The following is a 20,189-nucleotide window of genomic DNA, read 5'->3' on the forward strand; positions in this document are numbered from 1 at the left end:
TGTCAACGCAGGTTTTGGGGCTGGTGTAAAACGCATCAAGGCTAAACTCTCTCGGGCACAGTGGAGGATAGGGAGTTTCATCTCTGCAAACACAAGCCCTCTCATTGCCGTTACCTTGTGCATGAGACAGATGTTTTATTCAACAAGTACAGGGGATGGAAAGCTGTCCAAGAAAAAGTCTTCCTGCATCTCTTCTCTGCAAGGTTGTTATTCTAAGACATGTTTCTGCTTGGCAAATAAAATGTACTGTATTGATAAATATAACTGTACAATGTCCAGATTTTGAAACTCACATATTACTGATATTGGTATCAACCTAAAAAATCCAGACTATAGTTACTATTACTGTTAAAAGTTCCTATACTTTATCACAGTACAAGTACACCATATGTCCCAATATACTGTCTTGGTGATTGCTCTTATGTTTCAGTTGATCCTTTAAATCAGCCTTCATAGTTAATTTTATCAGTGCATCTTATAGCCAGTCAATCTGATGCTTGTTACTTCACTAAGACAACTTGTTTGGTGGCACAGAAGATCTGCAAACTTACCAGGTGCTTGCCGGTGTTCATAAGCTTCTCAAAGATTCAGATTACTTCAAGCTATTTTCACCAACATACAGCATAAGCCTATCATCAGAAAGCAGACCAAGACAGAACCACTCATGCATACACAATTAGCCGGGAAATGACTGTGTCAAAGTCTATGGTAAAGCCAAGTTGAATTAATGTAGATATGATGAAAGCTAAGTTGTAACTATGGGGCATTTTAAACCAATGACATTTGCATTGCCTTTGTTGGGATCCATCCCAGAAATCAAGCACACCAAGAAATATGCTGGCAAGGATTTTACAGTTCTCTGATTTTCTGAGCAGAGTAAATAATGCAATCTGCTAAGAAATCTTCATTCACTGACAGTCAAAAGGGAAATTGATGCCACTTGTAACAAATATGCAGTACGTTTATTTTTTTATCAGCATTTTCCATAATACTGTGGATTAATGTCGCTCAATTCGGAAGATGAACCGTGACATCGTCATTTTCCATTAACGTGCTCCATCTCTTGTATCCATCATTATATCTACAATAGCTAAATGTCACCCTTTGAAAAGCCAACATTTTTGGTCTCATCCGGGGTTATCCCCCATTAAAAAAAATAAGGCAAAACATGAAAGCACAGTTTGTTTTTTGTCTTTGTTTGATGCAAAGACTGTGGATTTTTTCTGAGATAAAGGCTGCTGTATTTGTTGTTAACATGTCAGTTTATTGACACTATTCTTACAGCAAAGGGAGATTATTAGGAATGATATATTAGCGCTTGAAAAATAAAATAACATTTTTATATCAACTCAGTGGTGCAGAAAAATATAGGTTTGGACTGAATGACTTAAAAGGAGATTTTTCCACATCATCTTGACAACTAAGTGAAACTAAAGAAGGTACCAAAGAGAATTGAATTTGCCCGGCTGAAACAATGTAGGCAGAAGGATTTAACAATGAAAGCATTTCTAAACAAATAACTGACAATGTCTCTCAGCTGTGAGAGCCAACAGAGCACAATGGCTTGGATTGAATGTGCTGAATGTGCTACGGCTATTCCACAAATAGAGGTGATCCTAAATCATGTGCTTAAAGGTTGCAGCTTGAGAGCCCAGGTGTCATGGATAATTCCTACTCAGATATCTATAGCCCGCACTATCTCACCCCATTCTCTCTCTCCTAGCTTAACTTCACCTCTGTCAAACAGGCAGGCTGCCATCCTATTGATCCCCCCAACCTCAAAACGCCCACCCCCCTCCTCAGGCCCAGGCGTAAGGGCAGTCACTAAACCATGGGCAAAGGGAAAGAGGACACTCCCCACTGAGTGCAATTGGGATTTGAGAAAGTTAAACACTTCTCAAGCACAAAATTTCAGCCTGGGCAGCAGAGAGGGGATTCTGTCCTCAGGCCCCCACGTGCTCACCTGATCAGAAGGTCAGGCCCATCACCATCGTCCTTCTTGCCCATCTTGCTCTCTCACCGCCTTTCAGGAGCTCTGTAAGGGCTCAGCTTTCTCATTTACTTCAAACACTGCTGTCAACAGTTTTTGCTGCTGTCCTTGACTCTTAAATGATACTGGGTTCATATTTTGAGAATGACACACTTCAGGGGGTGAAGGGCAAAAATGCGAAAGGGACGAAGAGGGTTAGCTCATGAAGTCTTCAGTTCGCCTTACAGGAACTTTGATCACAAAACCATAAAGCAGAGAGAAAGTTGGTCCAAAATTGGTCATTAAACTAGCCCCCTTTGGCCATTTAGTTTTAAGAAAGGTAGTAGGTATTTCTATATTCACTGATGCTAATTGCTGGGTGAAAAACGTCAAACTAAATTGCCAGATTACACTGTACTCTTCTCATTTCAGTTAGTTTTCTTGTCATTGATCAGGTTAAGATCAATTCAAAACACATAAATACCATTACAACCCAAACTGAAATTTGATCAACTGCACCAGTCACCACATGGCGTTAGCATTCAAAGCATATGACCAAACAACACGCCTCAGAAAACGTAGACATGATGCTGTAAAAATACATCCTATCCAAACAAAGCTGTTTGAATTGATTTCGTTTTCACAGATCCTCACTGCGTTTGTTTTAAAGTCTACTTTGATACCACACTGGCCAGCTAACCAAAACACAAATGAACATGCTCGTATATCCTTCATTTGAGCATTAATACACAGAGGGTGTTGAAAGATGTGCTTATTGAAACAGATGTGTGATAGATTAACTAAAGCTATCACATCAGCATGTGTGTGCTATTGTTGTTTGTTGTGTCTAAACTGATACAAACCAACTCAAGAGAGGCTTTCAATACTGCCTCCACTTCCTGTGGGGTGTTGTACTGCGAACCCTCATCAGTGTGCACTGCTCCATTTTGTATCAAATATGAAATATGAAGTAATACATTCTAATACATGATATTGTATATGGTGATTGACAGGAAATTAAGATTATTTATTAGTAAGTCGTTGTCATGTCACAACAATAAATGCTATCTTTAGATAGCTTGTTTACAAGCTTGGACAATTATCAAGGATCTGACTTTGAGTATTTAGTTCACATTGTTTTCTAAATGCGAGTGTCATATTATTATAGAACAGAACTTGAAGACGGATCGGTACTGAATATGTAGCATGCCTATTGAATAACGGAAAGTGCTTTACAGGTTACACAAACCTGAATAAGACACAACTCAAAAGACAGATGGCAGGAGAGGACACAGTAGCCATTCAAAAATACTTGAACCATAACACAGGATAAGACACCAGCACAATGTAAAGGACAGGACAGAAATTGGTCGAACCATCTAGATGTACTTTCAACAGCAGGCTCCGTGGACACTGACTACAAGTGATTTGTTGGTCCCCACAGATACTCTTGAACATACAGTTGAAAGGTTTCCATTGTAGGTGACGCCCATGTTACCCCAGTGCCCTATCTATTCCGACCTGTGGGTCTCCTGCAAAAACAACCTGCAAGTGTGAAAGAGGGGTATTTAAGGCTGTATCGCCGCTACAAAAAGAACTGCATGTTAACAAGAACAAGACAAGCACATTACGTTCAAACAATGCAGCACCACCTCCAATCCTGTGCTCTCTTTCACTCACTACATCCCACCCCCTCGGGGTTAGCAGACCTTCCTTCATGTTCAAAGATTATCTGTTAATCCAAAATGTGCAGGAGCATGAGACGGCAGGAAAGGGACCAATACTCTGGGGGTAGGGAGGGAGGGTTGCATGGCTTTATTTGTTTGTTGGCTTTCATATTAATCCATTGGAACACAGTGCATTTCCCCCCTCTTTTCTGGGCATGTGTAAATGTTTTAGAGCCATTAAATGGAAGAGGAAATTTTCAATGGATAGCATGTAAAAGTATTAATTGTAAAGACTATTATTTGGTGTCCATGAGGCTGAATCAGCTTAGCCACTCCATTTCCCCATTTGCATACAAAATGCTTTATTTTGGCAATCAATGAAAGTGCTCCACTGTATGTGAGGCTTATCACATGCTTGCAGGAAATGGATTCCTTAGCCATCTCGTTAAATTCTGTTGATGCAGAACAATTTGAAACATGGCACAGGCAGCAATGACATTTAAAGATGCCTCGGCTTAATTATATTTTGCAAACATTTGGGCTGTTTGTCCTCGGGGATAAAGTGCCTCCACTACAAAGTTAACTTGTTAATAATTCAAAATGAATCTCGCTTTTTGTTGAGCACCAATCATTATCTCCTATTAGTGCTGGTTAAGGGCATCCAAGGTGCCTCAAACACACAGGGGGAGACATGCTGTTATTTAATACTAAAAATGAAGCGCACACATGCAGCACCATTAACTTGATCATTTTCAGCAGAAAAATCCAGATACTAAAGTTCCTTTAAAAAATGTCAACCAATTAGACAGAGAGGAGATGTTGAAGTGCACAAAAATAACTAATTGAATAAATGATCTAACTCTAAAGCAAGAAATATCTGTAAGTGGGAATGTCCTTCGCATATCTCAAGAACCATCCATCCGATCTACTTCATACTTGGCGGGTGTGTTTCTGGGAACTCATGGGAATGCTTTATTAAATTTGGTGCAATTTGGACATGCAACACGTTCAATATTATCAAACTTTGAAAAAACAAGCGAACAGCGCTCGGTTCAGCAGTAGGGGCGGGGCTAACGGGTGAATATTACATGGAAAAAAAAGGGTCATTTTTTTCAAAGTCGATTTTGCTGAGCTTTCACACTGTGAACAAAGGCATCAACCCATCACCTTGTACAGAACGGGTTGAGTTGCACCTAAATATAAAACAACAACACGGAGGCTCCGAAGTCCAAACTAAGATGACAAACTTTATTACTCCTTTCAACCTTGACAAAAACAGCACATACCAGATCCACTATAAATAATATTTGCAACTGAGAATTTTGTATTTTTGTGTTGTTCATCCGTCATGCCCCTGGTATGTAAAGGTCTTAAGTCAGAAAAGAAAGAGATTATCTCGTTCTGCCTAAACACATACAGAAAAACATGTTATGTGCATTTATTGGAAAGAGCTCACATTCTCCATGCAGCAAGAAGTGTGCATGTTTTGTTCATGATAGCCCATAAAAGCAACACAAATTTAAATTGCATCCCTTGGTGATAGTGTATGTCCTTCTGATACTGATAAATTAAAGTGTGCAGACTGGCAATCATACAACTAAAAGACAGTCAAGGTCTGGCCTATATTGTAAAGCATGTTTTGACTCCATTAATCCACCTCATTCACTTTTCCCAGCTGTCTTTCTTCTACTGTATAAATATACAGGATTCTCATTTGTGACAGTGTGTCCTTCATGAAACTCAAAGCCAGGTGCATCCCCATCAATACCAGCAAAAAGAGGAAAAAATTAAATCTCAAAATATACACCGTAGGAGTGCATTGATTTAATATACTGCCATAAGACCTTGCTCCTAACACTCGACATGCAATTTGGAAATGAATTGACTGATTTAGATAGAGGCACGGGGGAAGGGAGTGGAAAAAAAACTGATGTAAACCTGGTCCGCTACTATTGAGTAAGGTGACATTGCGCGACAAATCACTTGCATGAATAGAGAAAGAAAACGATTTCTATTTCTAAAAAGTCATTTTGTTTGGGGAAGGTGCGTTGATTGCCATGTATGTGAATCTATTCCTCACTCGAGTCGAGGAGCATGAACATTTTATAAAAGTCAATGTTATATTTTGCTGTTAGCATAATAATCAGAAAGGCCAGACTTTCATCCAAAGAAAAACAGAATCTCATTTATTCCAAGTACATAATAGAAGGCCAACTGCAACAGCCTATCTCTCCTTTGCTTTGAATACTGCTGTGCGGGAGCAGAAAGAGTTGACTTTTGCAGCAGCAGAGTCCATTGTGTTTTAATTGAGCCCAATGAAGAATAATTAAGTAATTAAAGGCTTGATAAGAGAGAGGCAAAGTAAACAGATAAAAGACAAGTGCGGCTATTAACAATATGGTACACTGAAGAGTGAATTGGGCATACCTTCAGTATGGAATCACTAAAGCATCAAAGGCACCACCAAAAATGTGCCAACAGTCTGTATGTCATTTCTTAAAAGCTTGTGGTTGTGAATATGCACACAAAATGTAATACTTCCCAGCTGGACTTTGGTAATGGGAGTGCACTGTGATATTTTCACCACACTGACATTAGCGGGTTTATTTTTTGAGTAATTGCACAGCTTGATGTGTACTCAGGAGTTTCCATGAGAACGATGAAAGTCTTATTTCAACAATGCTGCAATTATGGGGAAATATGGGAATACATTTTGAGCCAGTTCACAGTTGAGTTGACTGGAATAATAGGAATAGAAAACAGAAACAGGGAGCAAGGGTGAAAATGGCAATTCGAAACTAAAATTTATAATACCCTCTATGTGTCAGATACTGCAGCACGTCCATATTACTTTGAAGCTGTTCATGGTGCCAACATTTCCCAAACAGTGGTATCTGCTTTATTCAACATACAGCAGCCATAATCTGTGTTGGCATCATATGCTGGTTGGCAGTGATAATCTATAATCCATTCATCCAGAGAGGGTACACAAATGCATATTTGTTTCCTAGGATTAAAAGCTTATAGGGTGTATGGCATGGCCAATAATGTTCATCCATGCCAGCTTTGACAGAATTTTCAACTGTATTGCAGAACCAGTGTTTTTATCAAGTCACAAGGCAGAATCCTAAGTATCTGAAAACAAAGTACAGACTAAAATGTCCCAATACTAGGAAAACCCAAGGTAATGCCATGAAAATATGTCTTTTAATGATCATTCAACAGGTTAGAGAGCAAAAGGTGTTTAACCATTGACAAAATGTAGTTTCTAAACTATGCACCAATTGCTATATTCTTGGCCGATTCCGATTACTGGTTTTATAAAAATCTGGCCTGCCGATTCTGATTTTATTCCAGACTGACTTCTATTTAAAAAATATTTCAACCCTCCCAAAGTCAGTAGAAACCGCCAAATATTCTAAATGTTATCATTTTGCTTTGTTATTGTCTTCTATAGTGGTTATTCGCATTCAAACTCAGAAATCAAATGGTAGTTTTGCTTATTTATTATAATTTTCTTAGCGATTGTGTTAGAAGGTTAAATACGTCATGATTCCCTTATCAATATCTATTTTTTATTGCTGTGAAAACCCCCTCCTTTGAACAACTGTATTTATTCAAGTTTCTCACAAATAGATCATTCTTACAAGATTACATTTGAACACATCATGATAGCGTTATAACTTACTTATACACATTTGTACTAAATTAACCTAGGATGCCTCATAATTACCATTGTTAGTGTAAGCAATTAGCTACGTTATAAGGACGAGCTGCAGCTCTCACTCGTTCTTTGGCTCAGTGGGTGTGTTCTCATTAACGAGTTAACTTCTGGACTTCACTGTCGGTCCACTTGTCTGTGTTTTCTTCCTTTTACTTCGCTATGAGCTATTGTCTGTGTTTTGTGTTGTGTGGCCAATGACTGGTAGGAAAGTAGTGTCATCAAAACAGGATCTGGCGATTCAACCACGAATTCTAGTGCAACTTCTTTTTAAGTGAAACTTATTTTTTGGTAGTAGAGGGCCAACCAACAGGGACTCTCACAACCTACAACATCTTGAAGATAAAATATACAGAGGTGCCCCAGGTATCCGTCCTCTCACCTTGCAGGACAAGCCAGATCCTCTCTCAACAGTGCTAACCACTGGAAAAGCAATATAACTGATGGTCATAATTGTTTGATTTGACTGCACAAAAGAGGAGTCATATTCAGACAGGTTATCCAGACCAGCCTATTCTAGAAGTTCAAAGTTGAAGATTCCACCGGGGTTCTAAGCCACAGATGGTAGGCCTCAGCTTACAAAGCACCTCTAAATAACCATTTAATTACCAGATGACTTATCCACATTGTAAAGCATATCCTTATTTGACATCAGCAAATGCCGCCACAAATACGTCTAACATGAGGAAACAAAACCTTTCTAAAGCACTTCTTCAAGAGGTGTGCCGGCTATTTGGAACCTTTAATGCACTAAGAGCTTAAAATCAATCTTTAAGCTAGCTTGTGAAGGGATGCAAGTATTTGACTGTTCGCTTTGTACTTGAAAAATGTTTAGCTGATGCATCTGAACAAGCAAGAGGCAATGGATTTTTTGCCAATTTTCAAATACAGAGCATTACAGCAAACTAGGCAGAATATGATAAATATTCTTGGACAGGACTGCATCACGTTTTAAACCTGCCTGTATAGGCAGGGCTTCTGTATAAAAAAAGACAGATTTTCTGCAGTGGATGCATGAATTTTTCATTAAAACAATGACAAATATTCAGTATTATTTACATCTATACCTGTAGAAAAAATTGAGCCATCCACTTCTGAATGTTTATGAAGACAGTCAAATACCTGTGGGTTTGGAGATTTGCATAATAAGTGGAGCTGCATATCATCTGCATAACCAAGAACACTGATGGGATATCTATGCAATAGATGGCCTAAATATGACATATAACTAGAGACCAGAACCGGACCTACATATGAGCCCTGGGGAACTCCACAAACCATCCTACAGGAGAACATTAAAGTGTTATTCTTAACCCTAAACCTTTTCACGGAGCACAGTCCACCCAATCTTTAATAAGAAATGCATGATTCCCCTTGCAAAATATAGTACTGAGGTCAACAGTAAATCTGATCAAAGAATTTGCATCAGAATAAGTAATTCATTATTTTAAGTAAATGTGATTACATTGTTTCAGTAAGGTGAGCCCTAGAACCTGACTGCATTTAAAGGATCATTTTCATTTATAGAGGCAATGTGCAATAAACATTCTCTGGAAGTGTGACAAAAAAAAATGGGGGATTGGTCTCTATGGACATTCAGACAATATATTTGCATCTCAGACCTAGTTCGAGGGATGTTGACATCGACATTGTATCTTTATATATATATATATATATATTGGGCATTAATTGCTGTACAAATAAAGGGTAGACATGGCACAAATTATTTAAAATGTTATTGTTGAAATTAATCAGTGTTCCACCCAAACGATAAGACTGTCAAGACTGACTGAACAAAATAAAACACTTTAAAATATCACAATTTTGTCAGAACTTTGTAGGACCAAAGACAGACAATCTTGCTGCTATGAATGGGGAGATAAGTGATGCCATGAAGAAAACAAACAGATGGTATCATAAACCACAAACAATCCGTACAATTGACTATGATCCATACTGAAAAGTCAGTGATCTGTGGATGTTGAAATTGAGGTATGAAACATATGGATATGTAGGTTAACCTCAGGGATGTTTCAAGCAAAGCCTAAACACATAGATGCTGAGGTGAATTTTGTTATTGCATGCTTAGTTAACTATATACAGGTGAATTATATTCCTTTTACAAGACATTACACCGAAGTAATGTATGCACTCAATGATATAGCTGACCCTTGCACTAACTTGGGAATGTCTTAGACTTTAACACAGTGATCGTGGTTTAAAAAAAAACTTAAGCCTCTTAAAAAAATATTCTGTCAAAGATTATTATGGGAGTTATCATTACTGCCATGGCCTCTTTCCTAATATTAGCTCATATTATCCCTGCTGCACCTTTAAAATGGCATTAATAAACAGGAATAATGTCACAAATGAAAAAAATATACCTTTTGCAATTATTTATAGTTATTCAAGTGAGGTTTACTTTTATCTCTTCTCCAAACTTACAAACATAAAAGACTGATGGAAGCAGTAACAATGGAAACAATCCCACACAACTCACACAGCAGAAAATAGGGCTATTATATCACAATATGTAATTACAATATTGAATGTACAGCCTACTTATGCACCTTTCACCGACATTTCCTCTATATTTATTAATACTTTTGATTACTGCATCTATGCCTCATGGTTCATTAATTTCCTCTTTTTGAAGTTACAATCTCAAAGACCTCTGTTTCCTTCTCTTTGGCGGCACCTATGGCAATAAGTGGTAATTGCAAGTGGGAATCTCATTTCACAGAGACGCGAACAGTGTTGGGAATGTCGCCACAAATTCATAAAACTGCAAAGGCATGGGCTTGCATTAGTGATTCATAGGCTTAATCACCATTGTGTTCACTCATTCAGCGATAGATAGTGATTTAACAGACATGTATTTAAATTAAAATCTTAAAGTCTGATTTTTGTTTTTAATTCAGACAAGACAATTTTCCATTTTCAAGATTTTCAAGGTACTGCCCACAAGATAAAGTAAAACAAGCACATTTTAACTAAACAATTAACTTATGATAAAACATAATTATTTCAATGTTCCTAATATTGAGCCCAACACAGGTGTTGAGATGGTGAAGTGCCTTATTAAGGATGACCAAATGTGTGTACTAATATTGTAGCAACATGTGAGCAGTACCATCTCTAGTGAAATAAAATGTACTAAAACTGCACATGGTTTTCAGGAGAGAGAAATACCACAAAAAACATCCTCCTCAGTCATTACATTCTACAATTTTAAAACATCCATTAAACGCCATAAATTACACTTGGATTGACTGTTGGGACTCGAGTAGGTGATCTGTTTTCCACATGCCATTCCTCTGTATCCGAGCCTGCACTGCCATCTGCTGCTCTCTGGTATGAATCACACACCAGAGGGTTGACAGAAATGATGGGTTAAAAGGTCATGTGTTGCATTCAAGAGCTAATCGTAAAAACCCAATTTATAAATATAAATTGTGTATTAAAGGCCATTGTTTGGGAATAATACAGTAAAAAAAAGATGTTACTTTACTTTTAATGAATACTTACTATTGTTGGTTGTTGTCTGTTTAAGAAATGAAACAGCAAAAAGCTGGTTTGTCTTACAGCAAAGGGATGCATAAAAAGACTTGCACATCAGGAGTGTAATCTCAAACTAAACTAAGCTTCACAGGTGCTGTTACTCAATAGTGTTGGACAAACTCAGCCAGGAGCAAAATCACGTTGGTTCAGTACAGTGTCATGATGGCTTATTTTGGGCATTTTAGGAAGCGGAAATATACAAAATGTCTTTCTTTGAAAAAAAACGTATCCCTCCTCGTCATTTTTTAACACTTCTTCTTGGCACACCACAACATGACACTATGATAATTAATTCCAATGAGAATAAGAGCTAGTAAAGGGACCAAGTGTACGCACATCCAGGCAAAGATACTCAGGTGCAAGAAAAAAAAAATACTTCACAGCAGGAATAAAATTACTTTTTTAAATGTCAGCTAAGAATAACAACCCTAACCCAGACACTTACAACCTCATCCTTTTTTTGTCTTTCTCGGAAAAATCACAAAGCGATGCACTTTCCAACCAAAGCCATCAGTCTGCTGCTTATATCAAATCTGAATTACCGAGAGCTGTCATGAAGTCACACATTGGAATCCTGCATTGCCTCACAAGCAAAGCAGTGATCGGCCTAACGAACAAATCCCATTAAACCACCCATAACACACCGTAAAACAGTGAGCGGCCTTACCTAAAACCAGGTATGTCTTCCTGCTCATTATTTTCAGCTTCGGCTTGTTGCAGCAATAAAGCTGGATCATGGCAAAACAAATTTGAACGATTCTTAATCTTGTGGCACCTCCAAATCAGTAAAATTCCCCCTGATTCAGCCAAGTCTGTATGTTAACATGTGCACCAAATTTGTATACAATAATAACTTATAAAAACAACAACTTTATGTTAACTTTCACATTCATACAAACATGAAATTTGATATAATAAAAGTTATAATAATCATAATCATAATAACAATAATAATAATAATAATATGCACTAGGCCAGTTGATTGCCTCTTTGTGGATTTGTAGTCAATATTTCGAACAGCACTTGAAGGCAGCTGGTCTAATCCGGTCTAATCTGTGCAGCAACGTCACCAGATGAGAGATGACATCTGTGCATACTAGCTTTACTGTTCAAGTGGCATGGCTGTCATTTTGTGAGACAAAATGTCTATAACAACTTGCCAGAAGGTTACTCTTATATCATGCTCTGTTCTCTGTATTTCTCTCTTCCTGCCTAGAATGCTTTTACCCAGAGGGAAAAAGGAGATGGGTCGGCCTGAGGGTAAGAAGGGTTTATCAGATCATCATTCATCCATCCATCCATCTCCATCCCGCTCCATCTCCAATGGTTTTTTTGTTGTTGCTGCTGCTGTTGTTGTTGTTGTTGTTGCCAGCTGTTACTTTACAGACTATACAGAGTGAGGCCCAAGGCCCCATCATAGTGTGCATATGTTCGTCATAATGTTACAGAATTGATAAGAAGAAAACAGAAAAACATGTATTGAAGAATATGTGTATGGAATGTATCGTGGAATTAAAAAAAAAAGCACAGTACTTATACATCTACATTGCACATGTTCAAATATGTTTAGGCCTATCTATTCATATCTTGTAATTCATATCTACACTACATTTAAATAGCCCATATAAATCACAGTACTGTAAAACAGAAATGATTGCAGGTTTGTATGTATTTATTATGTTATTATTTTTATTTGATCATTTTACGCCTCATGTCCTCACACTGACTCACACTCACACATACTGACACTGATTAGGATGATTTATCAGTTGATAAATCTGACCTGAAGGTGGAGATGGACACATAATATGAATATTTTAGAAAATTCTATTTCAATTTTAGAAAATTGCGAATTTGCGAAAGCTATAGTGCTGTTCAACGACCAACAATACAAAGTACCCCAGCACTGTTTAAACAATTACCACAAAACAAATAAATAATTCATAACCACATCTGTTACGCTGAGATCAACGACCAAACCAAACTACCGACATCATGTGCTGTCACACACACCTAAAACAACAGGTTTCTATGTCACTCCCTCATTGATACTGTCGCGAGTTGTGCTTTGAGTTTTAGGGCGCGCCCCCGTTGTGCGTGACTGTTGTCAAAGTGAGCACTATTTCCGATAGAGCTGGCAACCCAAAATACAACAATTAAACAAGAAGAAACATATAAGTTGTTATCGCGATTTGTTAGCTTTTGCATCCAAACAGGGATGAGTCTCTCTGTGTCTTCAGCCACATCTCATTGATCCAAAGTTTAGGAAATTATGACTGTAATTCTGTTTTTTTGTTAGCGATCCAATTAACGTCACAGCCATCGTCGCTGGAATTTGCAGCATGCTGACATCCTCGGCGTTCGATGACGTTACCGGATGGAGCGCTTTGTCTTATAATTTCGGAGGTATTATCGATTGATTGACGTCTATCGGGCATGGTGTGTTGACAATGGATATTCTTCGTTGATGGGCAGTTTCAAACAAAAAACGACCACGTTAAACTTTATTCTTACGTCACCACGTAAACACGAATCCGTGCACGTAACGTTTATGCTTTGAACCTTCCTGTTTTGCGGTGCCACGTGCTTTATTCGGGCTGGGTTTAAATTGGTGGAACAGATGGCCAATCGAAAGCAACAGCGCTGAGAACGTACAAGGGAATATATACAGATATTATTTATATATATATGATAATATTATAATTTAGAATTGTCCGAGGAATTGCTTAGTCCAACTAAGTTCTCAATACACTGATTGTGTTATCAAAACACATTGTTCCTTAACATTGACCTGATAGCAGTAAATATTTAATTAGACTAAATGGGAAAATAAATGTATTGTTGGGGAACTTGCAGTGCTGGCAACAAAAATAATGTAATTCCTTAACAGTCAAGGATGTATGTAGGCCTATCTCCTACTATTTGTAAGGTTAATCTCTGAGAAACAACGTGTTCCTTTGGTTGACCAAGAGATTGGTGTGAGACGTTTGCAGGAAACATTCGCTCTGATTATTGATAGATTGATCTATTATTGTCTCCTCCAGTTGGACCTGGGTTCTACCCATCTGTGATGCACCAGCTGTCATCGCCAAAGGACCCAGAACGGTGGGGTGTGGACCCTTCATACTCCATGGCACACAGTGCTGAGGTCATGGCCAAAGTGAAAGGCATTGGACGAGGCAAAAAGTACAATCTGATGGCTCAAGCGATACCCATATATGGCTTTGGGATACTTCTTTACATCCTCTATATAATCTATAAGGTATAGTTACTATGACTGACCTGCTTGGTAGGCAGGTTGTATAGATACAAAACACAATATTCACTACCGTATATGAATATAAAGTGTTAATCATGCAGCCTTACACCACACTATAATAAACTGCACTATTATGCCATATAAATACAGCCTAATGCAGCCTAATGAGAAATACAATGGTGATATGTGTGACAATATAGTGACTCTGCATTTACTCTCCATTTTGGAGAATAGATTATTTCAATGTATTAATGATTATTGTTATGATCTATTATGCTAAATGTGTATGTGTTCACAGCTGACATGTAAGGGGAAGACTACTGAATCAGAAAACCACACTACAGTAACCAAAGAAAACACGGAGAATGAGATTAGTAAGTACCTTCAGTGATTTATTGATTGATTGATATTATTGGTGCAATTCGAAAAACGATTTATTTTTGAGTTTCTATGTCATTTTAACTGTTTATCGACAATATGTTAACGTTTGTGTTTTTTTAATTAGTGGCATACAGCTCTTCAGTCAAAGAATTATTACAATCAAAAGTGCAGCAAAATACTTTGGTGTGTGAATGGCACTTTTGCCAATACAATAAATATTAGCATGCGTCTGTGCATGTGACAGACTTAAATACAATTTGCACATTTATGTAAAAATGCATTGTATTTTTTCTCTTGTAAAACTTGTAGCACCCGAATGTGAGCTTGTCAGGCTTCAGGAAAGGCTTCTGCAAACAGAAAGGATGATGGAGAGAATTGTCTCTGGAAAGAGTAAAGGTTCTGTGAGGTAAGACTTATTTTTCTCTCAGCATCCAACATTTCACTGCCCATAGCACAGAAGAACCAGAAAAAAAATCACTCATACTGGGATAAATCAGTACAGACCCAGCATGGAAATGAAAGGGCTAAAGATTAAAGGGGGAATTATTCAAAGAGGGAAAGGCCACTGCCATATTTTACTTAACAGCTACAGCTACTACTCTTTTTAAAAATCCTTAGGTCATATAATAGCATACATTATAAATTGAATCAATGTAGAAAATAGGAAATGATCTAGTTGCTAGTTTGTTGGAACTTCTGGATATGCTAAATAACTCTTTTCAGGAAGCAAATCAAAATTGAGACTCACTGATTCAATAATGCAGTCTTAGTGGTGCTTATTAATCAAAATTCAAAACATCTTTCATCTGTGCCTCATCGCACTCAGTAGGAATCAGAAAATCAAGAGAAAGTATGCGTTGCAGTTATATGCAGCAATTGAATGTTAGAGGAATATTACAGACAAAGAACCATTTACTGAACCGGCATAGATTGATGTACCATAGCTTTGCCATCTTGCATGACTCCGCTTCATTATCTGCGCTGTTCTCCAGCGGCAGAAGGAGGAAGAGTAAATCTTCTACATCAAAGAAGGAGGAGAAATTACTCAAGCAACTTCGACAGATAACACTACTGATCCAAGAGGGCCGGTTGGAGGCGGACTCCCCTGAGATGGAGGCTGAGGAGGTCCCCTACTGTGTCGACTGGGAAGGTACAAGTCTAAATCTGAATCTCAAAGCTTCTCACATCTTTGTACTGATTCTACAATCGTTGCACTTATAGTAGCAGATTTTTGTCCCCAGGAAAATCAAATATATTTTCAATTACAAGAAGCTGTTTTATGTTACCAAAATCTCATACTGTATATCAAATGATCGTTTCGTACGCCAATGCAGGCTACCCAGAGGAGACTTACCCAGAGTACGATGAGCCCTGTAAAAGACGAGGATTTGACATCTTTACACTGGAGGAACCCCCCCACCAGCCCACCGCCGAGGCCCTGGCAGAGAGGATGGAGCAAGAGGAGGAAGAGCTTATGGCAAGGAAACTATCCATAGTGAAAGAGGTAGATGAAGAGGTAGAGGAAGAGGTGGAGGAAGATCAGGATGAGGAAGAAGAAATAGAGGAAGAGATAGAGGAGGAGGAAGAGATAGAAGAGGAGGAGGAGGAGGAGGAGGAGGAGGAGGAGGAGGAGGAGGAGGAGGAGGAGGAAGAGAAAGCTGAAAAAATGCAGTTGCTCAGTCTTCCTTCATCCCAGCCTGTTGCAGACAGGAAGCAGGAGAGACTTGGTTTGGAGGTGAGCAAAGAGATGCAGTGTCTCAATGGAGGAAAGAAGCAAATTAGCTTTAGTGACCACAACGATGTGTTCCACTACCTGAAAGAGGGTACTTATGAAGAGGAGGAGGAGGAAGAGGAGGAGGAGAGGGAAGATGAGGTGGAGGAAGATGATGAGGGGACAGAGGTGGAAGAGGAGGAGGAAGCAGATGAAGACGATCCAGTGATGGAGGCAGAGAGCCTGCAGTTCAGCTGCGAGGGTTGTCCCAACCCGGAAGAGGAAGCAGAGGAGGATAAAGAAGAGTATCTGTTCCTGTCGGCACTTGCGGAGGATGACAGTCCTACCCATGCAGGCGTGCCCAAAGAAGTTGGGGCGAGTGGGCTGAGGATGCGGAACAGGAGGGAGACGTAAAGGACTTTTCCGATTACTGTGCTTACCAAGTTACAGTGAACTCCATGTTCCTCAAATTGTTTATCACTGATCCCTCATGTGAGTAAAATATAGAGCAAGAGCTAAATAGAGACGTGCAATGCTGCTCTGAAGTGATACTTTTATACAAATAATAGTCTCTGTTCACATCAATAGTATGGTCAGAGCTTCTGATATTTGTTATTTTTATGTACAAGCTGTTCTTTCAGGCCCTGCAGCCCCCTGGTCCACCCACACAGGTGTTTTCACTTATTTGCCTGATGTCACCTTTCTTTGGTGTCAACAAAATGGGCTTGATTGATTGTCATCTCCCTCTCTCTCTCTAGTTTTTCTCTAGTTTGACCTGATAACTTTTACTTCAGCATTCTTATTGGTTGATTTTGTGGCACAGCCCAACTTCAATCAGGCAGGTTAATTTAAAACACCTGCGTAAATGTGCAGAACCTTTAAAAAAGCTGAATAGTATCATAAAGTTGGTGACTGCTCATTTGCTCTTATTTTTTCACCAAGAAAGGTTTACAGTTTCAAAATGAAGTAGTGTTATAGACCAACAGAACATGTTCATCATTGATCATCACCCCAGATTAGTTTTGCTACCTTATTGTTACTTTTCTTTATCAGAAAATGGGTTAATGTATTTTACAGAAGCCATGGGTGCTCACATCAGCAACAGAGAATTAAGGCTTTGCTAAATTAGGAATGTAGTAGTTTATGACTACTTTGACTACTCTGTCATGCAACATCTGGCTCCACCTGCTGGTCCAATATGGTTCTACTCTTGGGGATGCTCCCTGATGCAGTAATGTGGCATAGCAGCTTAGAATAAAATGCCACCTTATGAATAACATCCAGGGGGCATCACAAATAACCCCCATGAAGATCATCATAGTAATAAAAACCCTTCACGGTGCACACAATCGTAGTATGGGCAGGTGGAGGCTGTGGTTTGCAATCTGTTAGCAGTAAATAGCAGTAAAATGTGTCAATATACAGTGTTAGAATTTAGCAGCATAACTTTGAATTAAAGTGTCCTGCCAACATTAAGTGACAAGAGTGTTTCAATATTACTGAAAATATTTCACTTGTCACGTCCGACAAAAGTAATGACATTATAACAGAAGACAGGTTCTCAATTTGTTCTGTATAATTAGAAGATGATGTTGAATGATTGTTACAATCACCATAGAGCAAAAAAGGCAGAGTTTTAGTTTTCAGTTTGCTGTGTTTCTTTATGTGAAAGTTAATGGACAAATGGTTGAATATTTGTTCTTCGTCAGTAACTGTAGCAGACATCATTCTCAACAGCCTCACTGTGCTCACAGTTAACATCAAACACGTCCCTTTGGACAATAGACCTTTCTCACTGTGCACATTTTGAATCGTCCTACACAGATGTGACTTCTAACAATAAAAATGGCTGCAATCCATTGAGGTGTTCCATTCCCAGAGCCCTGGCATTGTGCTCGTTGTCTCACCGGCTTGATTTGCTAGCTTACCGAGACAATCACAGCTATAATTGATTTAATAGTTACAACTGCGCTTCTTCTGGTATGACAAGTCAAAATGTCAGCTATATAAAAGGGCTACTATTATTTTTTTCTGACATTTGCAAGGAACATTTTCATTCTAAAATGATTTTGAACGACATATCCTTTTGTTTATGTCACCATTTAGTTTAAATATTTAGGGTTACAAAACCTTGACATCTATTTTTCTGAGACATTTTTGACAGCTATTTTTTAACATGAGCAGTGTTTTATGTTTCATCTACGAAGTTGTAGATGATGAAGGATAGACATACAGAGGGTGACTGAGTCTGAAGCTGAATCTCGTAGAGATATTGATGAGTGGATGTAACGGTAAGCAAGCAGCAGCCCCAAATTTCACTCTCTGATCATACAAAAGATGCAAAGCAGAAACTAAAACAATGGGCTGTAAAGTATTAGCTAGTAGGTAAGGTTGTTCACCTGGTTGTAAAAATACCAGACGTAAAGACAGCATTGCGTCTCAACTTTAAATAAAGTATTTCTATGCACATTTTATTTTTTTCTACTTCTTTCATGCATTATGTAGGCGTATAACTCCACCCCTTGTATACAATCTACTGGATTTACATCTTGCCACTAGATTTCAGCATTACTAAAAATGTTACATGAACTGGCCCAGTGAGGAACCACATGTATATCGTAGCAAGGAACAAGGTGAGTGATATCAATTTTCTGGGATTGGACTTTATTGGTGATTAGAGATGGAATGTTCATTGTTACCTTGTTTTGAAAGAAGAGCAAAGGTCAAAGACTGCATCAAATTCATGAACATGTTTTGACTCACTGAAGTTTTATTTTTTCCATGATCAAAGGACTGTGTCTATACCACCACAGTAAATTGTACACCATTTATTGTACATTACAACGAGAGCACTAATAACAGAAAGTGAAAGAACCTTTGGTTCCTGGATGTATGAAAAGCAAACTTTACAGCAAAAGTATCAACAATTTTAAAATAGAAATTTAAAATAGTTAGAACACAGTTGAGTACAAGAATAGCACATTTGATAAAGATTTCCTCATAAACCACAGTAACGATAGCGGTATCAGAGATTGTTCTTTGCCTTCATTTAGCATTTTTTAATGGCCATAAAATACAAAATACTATCATATATTTGAGAAAGAATAAGGAGCCAGAAGAAGAATATTTTGAGTAAAAATGTGAACAGCAATAAACCATGTGATACAGAAATGTACTGCCAGTCGGATGAGGAATGTACCAAACTCCAGCTCAGTGGAGCATAAAATTAATCAAAGATGTAAAGAGCAAAAGATGAAATATGCAATTGTTGAAGCTGTGACAGATTTACAATGTTACTGCATGTTTGATTGCAGTAAGTCAATCTGTGATCGGTTTCCTTTTTTTTCAGGTAGGAGACATCAGAAGATATTAGCACAACCGTAAGCCTGAGTGCCTTGGATATTATATCTGTTGCCGGATTTACAGTACAATGTAAATAATGATTTGCCTCTTTAGTGCAATGTGTTCTAAGCCCTAAATGTAATTTAACTATATCTGGACTTCACTAAAATGTTATCCAATGATGTGCACTTTGGATTATAATTTTCTAGAGGTTTTGCATCTCCGGCTATCTAATCAGTCTAAATGAACTCTGCATTAGACAACTGAATTCAATATAGCTACAGAGAATTACCTCTAATGCATGTGAGGCAGCAAGAATAGCAAAGACCAATTCAAGCTCAGCTCATTGTGTGGCCGAAGCCTAACACTGGAATTAGTCTTCAAAGGCACAATAAAGTATGTACAGCTCTATCTCATCCACTAAAGACTTCAACGTAAAGTGCACCATCGTCCTATACATTCACATAAATGACACTGTGACACAATATTTGATATGGTACACAGCATACTGTTAAATATCTTTGCCCTGTTCACGTCCAATCGTTTTTGTGTGGAAACACGAGATATTCCTTCTTGTG

The 20,189-nt window shown here is 38.2% G+C and overlaps 1 protein-coding gene across 1 annotated transcript; it reads left to right on the forward strand.

The window, feature by feature from the left end:
* Positions 1–12,060: 12,060 nt before the first annotated feature.
* Positions 12,061–16,683, forward strand: ric3a (RIC3 acetylcholine receptor chaperone a; the record flags this gene model as incomplete). The annotated part of the gene is made up of 6 exons (XM_079165732.1): positions 12,061–12,178; positions 13,963–14,180; positions 14,476–14,551; positions 14,868–14,964; positions 15,551–15,708; positions 15,893–16,683. The coding sequence occupies 6 exons, from the start codon at positions 12,061–12,063 to the stop codon at positions 16,681–16,683; spliced, it is 1,458 nt and encodes a 485-aa protein (XP_079021858.1).
* Between the last annotated feature and the right edge of the window lie 3,506 nt (positions 16,684–20,189).

The sequence above is a fragment of the Pholis gunnellus genome (genome assembly GCF_910591455.1).
Source record: "Pholis gunnellus genome assembly, chromosome: 1".
NCBI classification, from domain to species: Eukaryota; Metazoa; Chordata; class Actinopteri; order Perciformes; family Pholidae; genus Pholis; species Pholis gunnellus.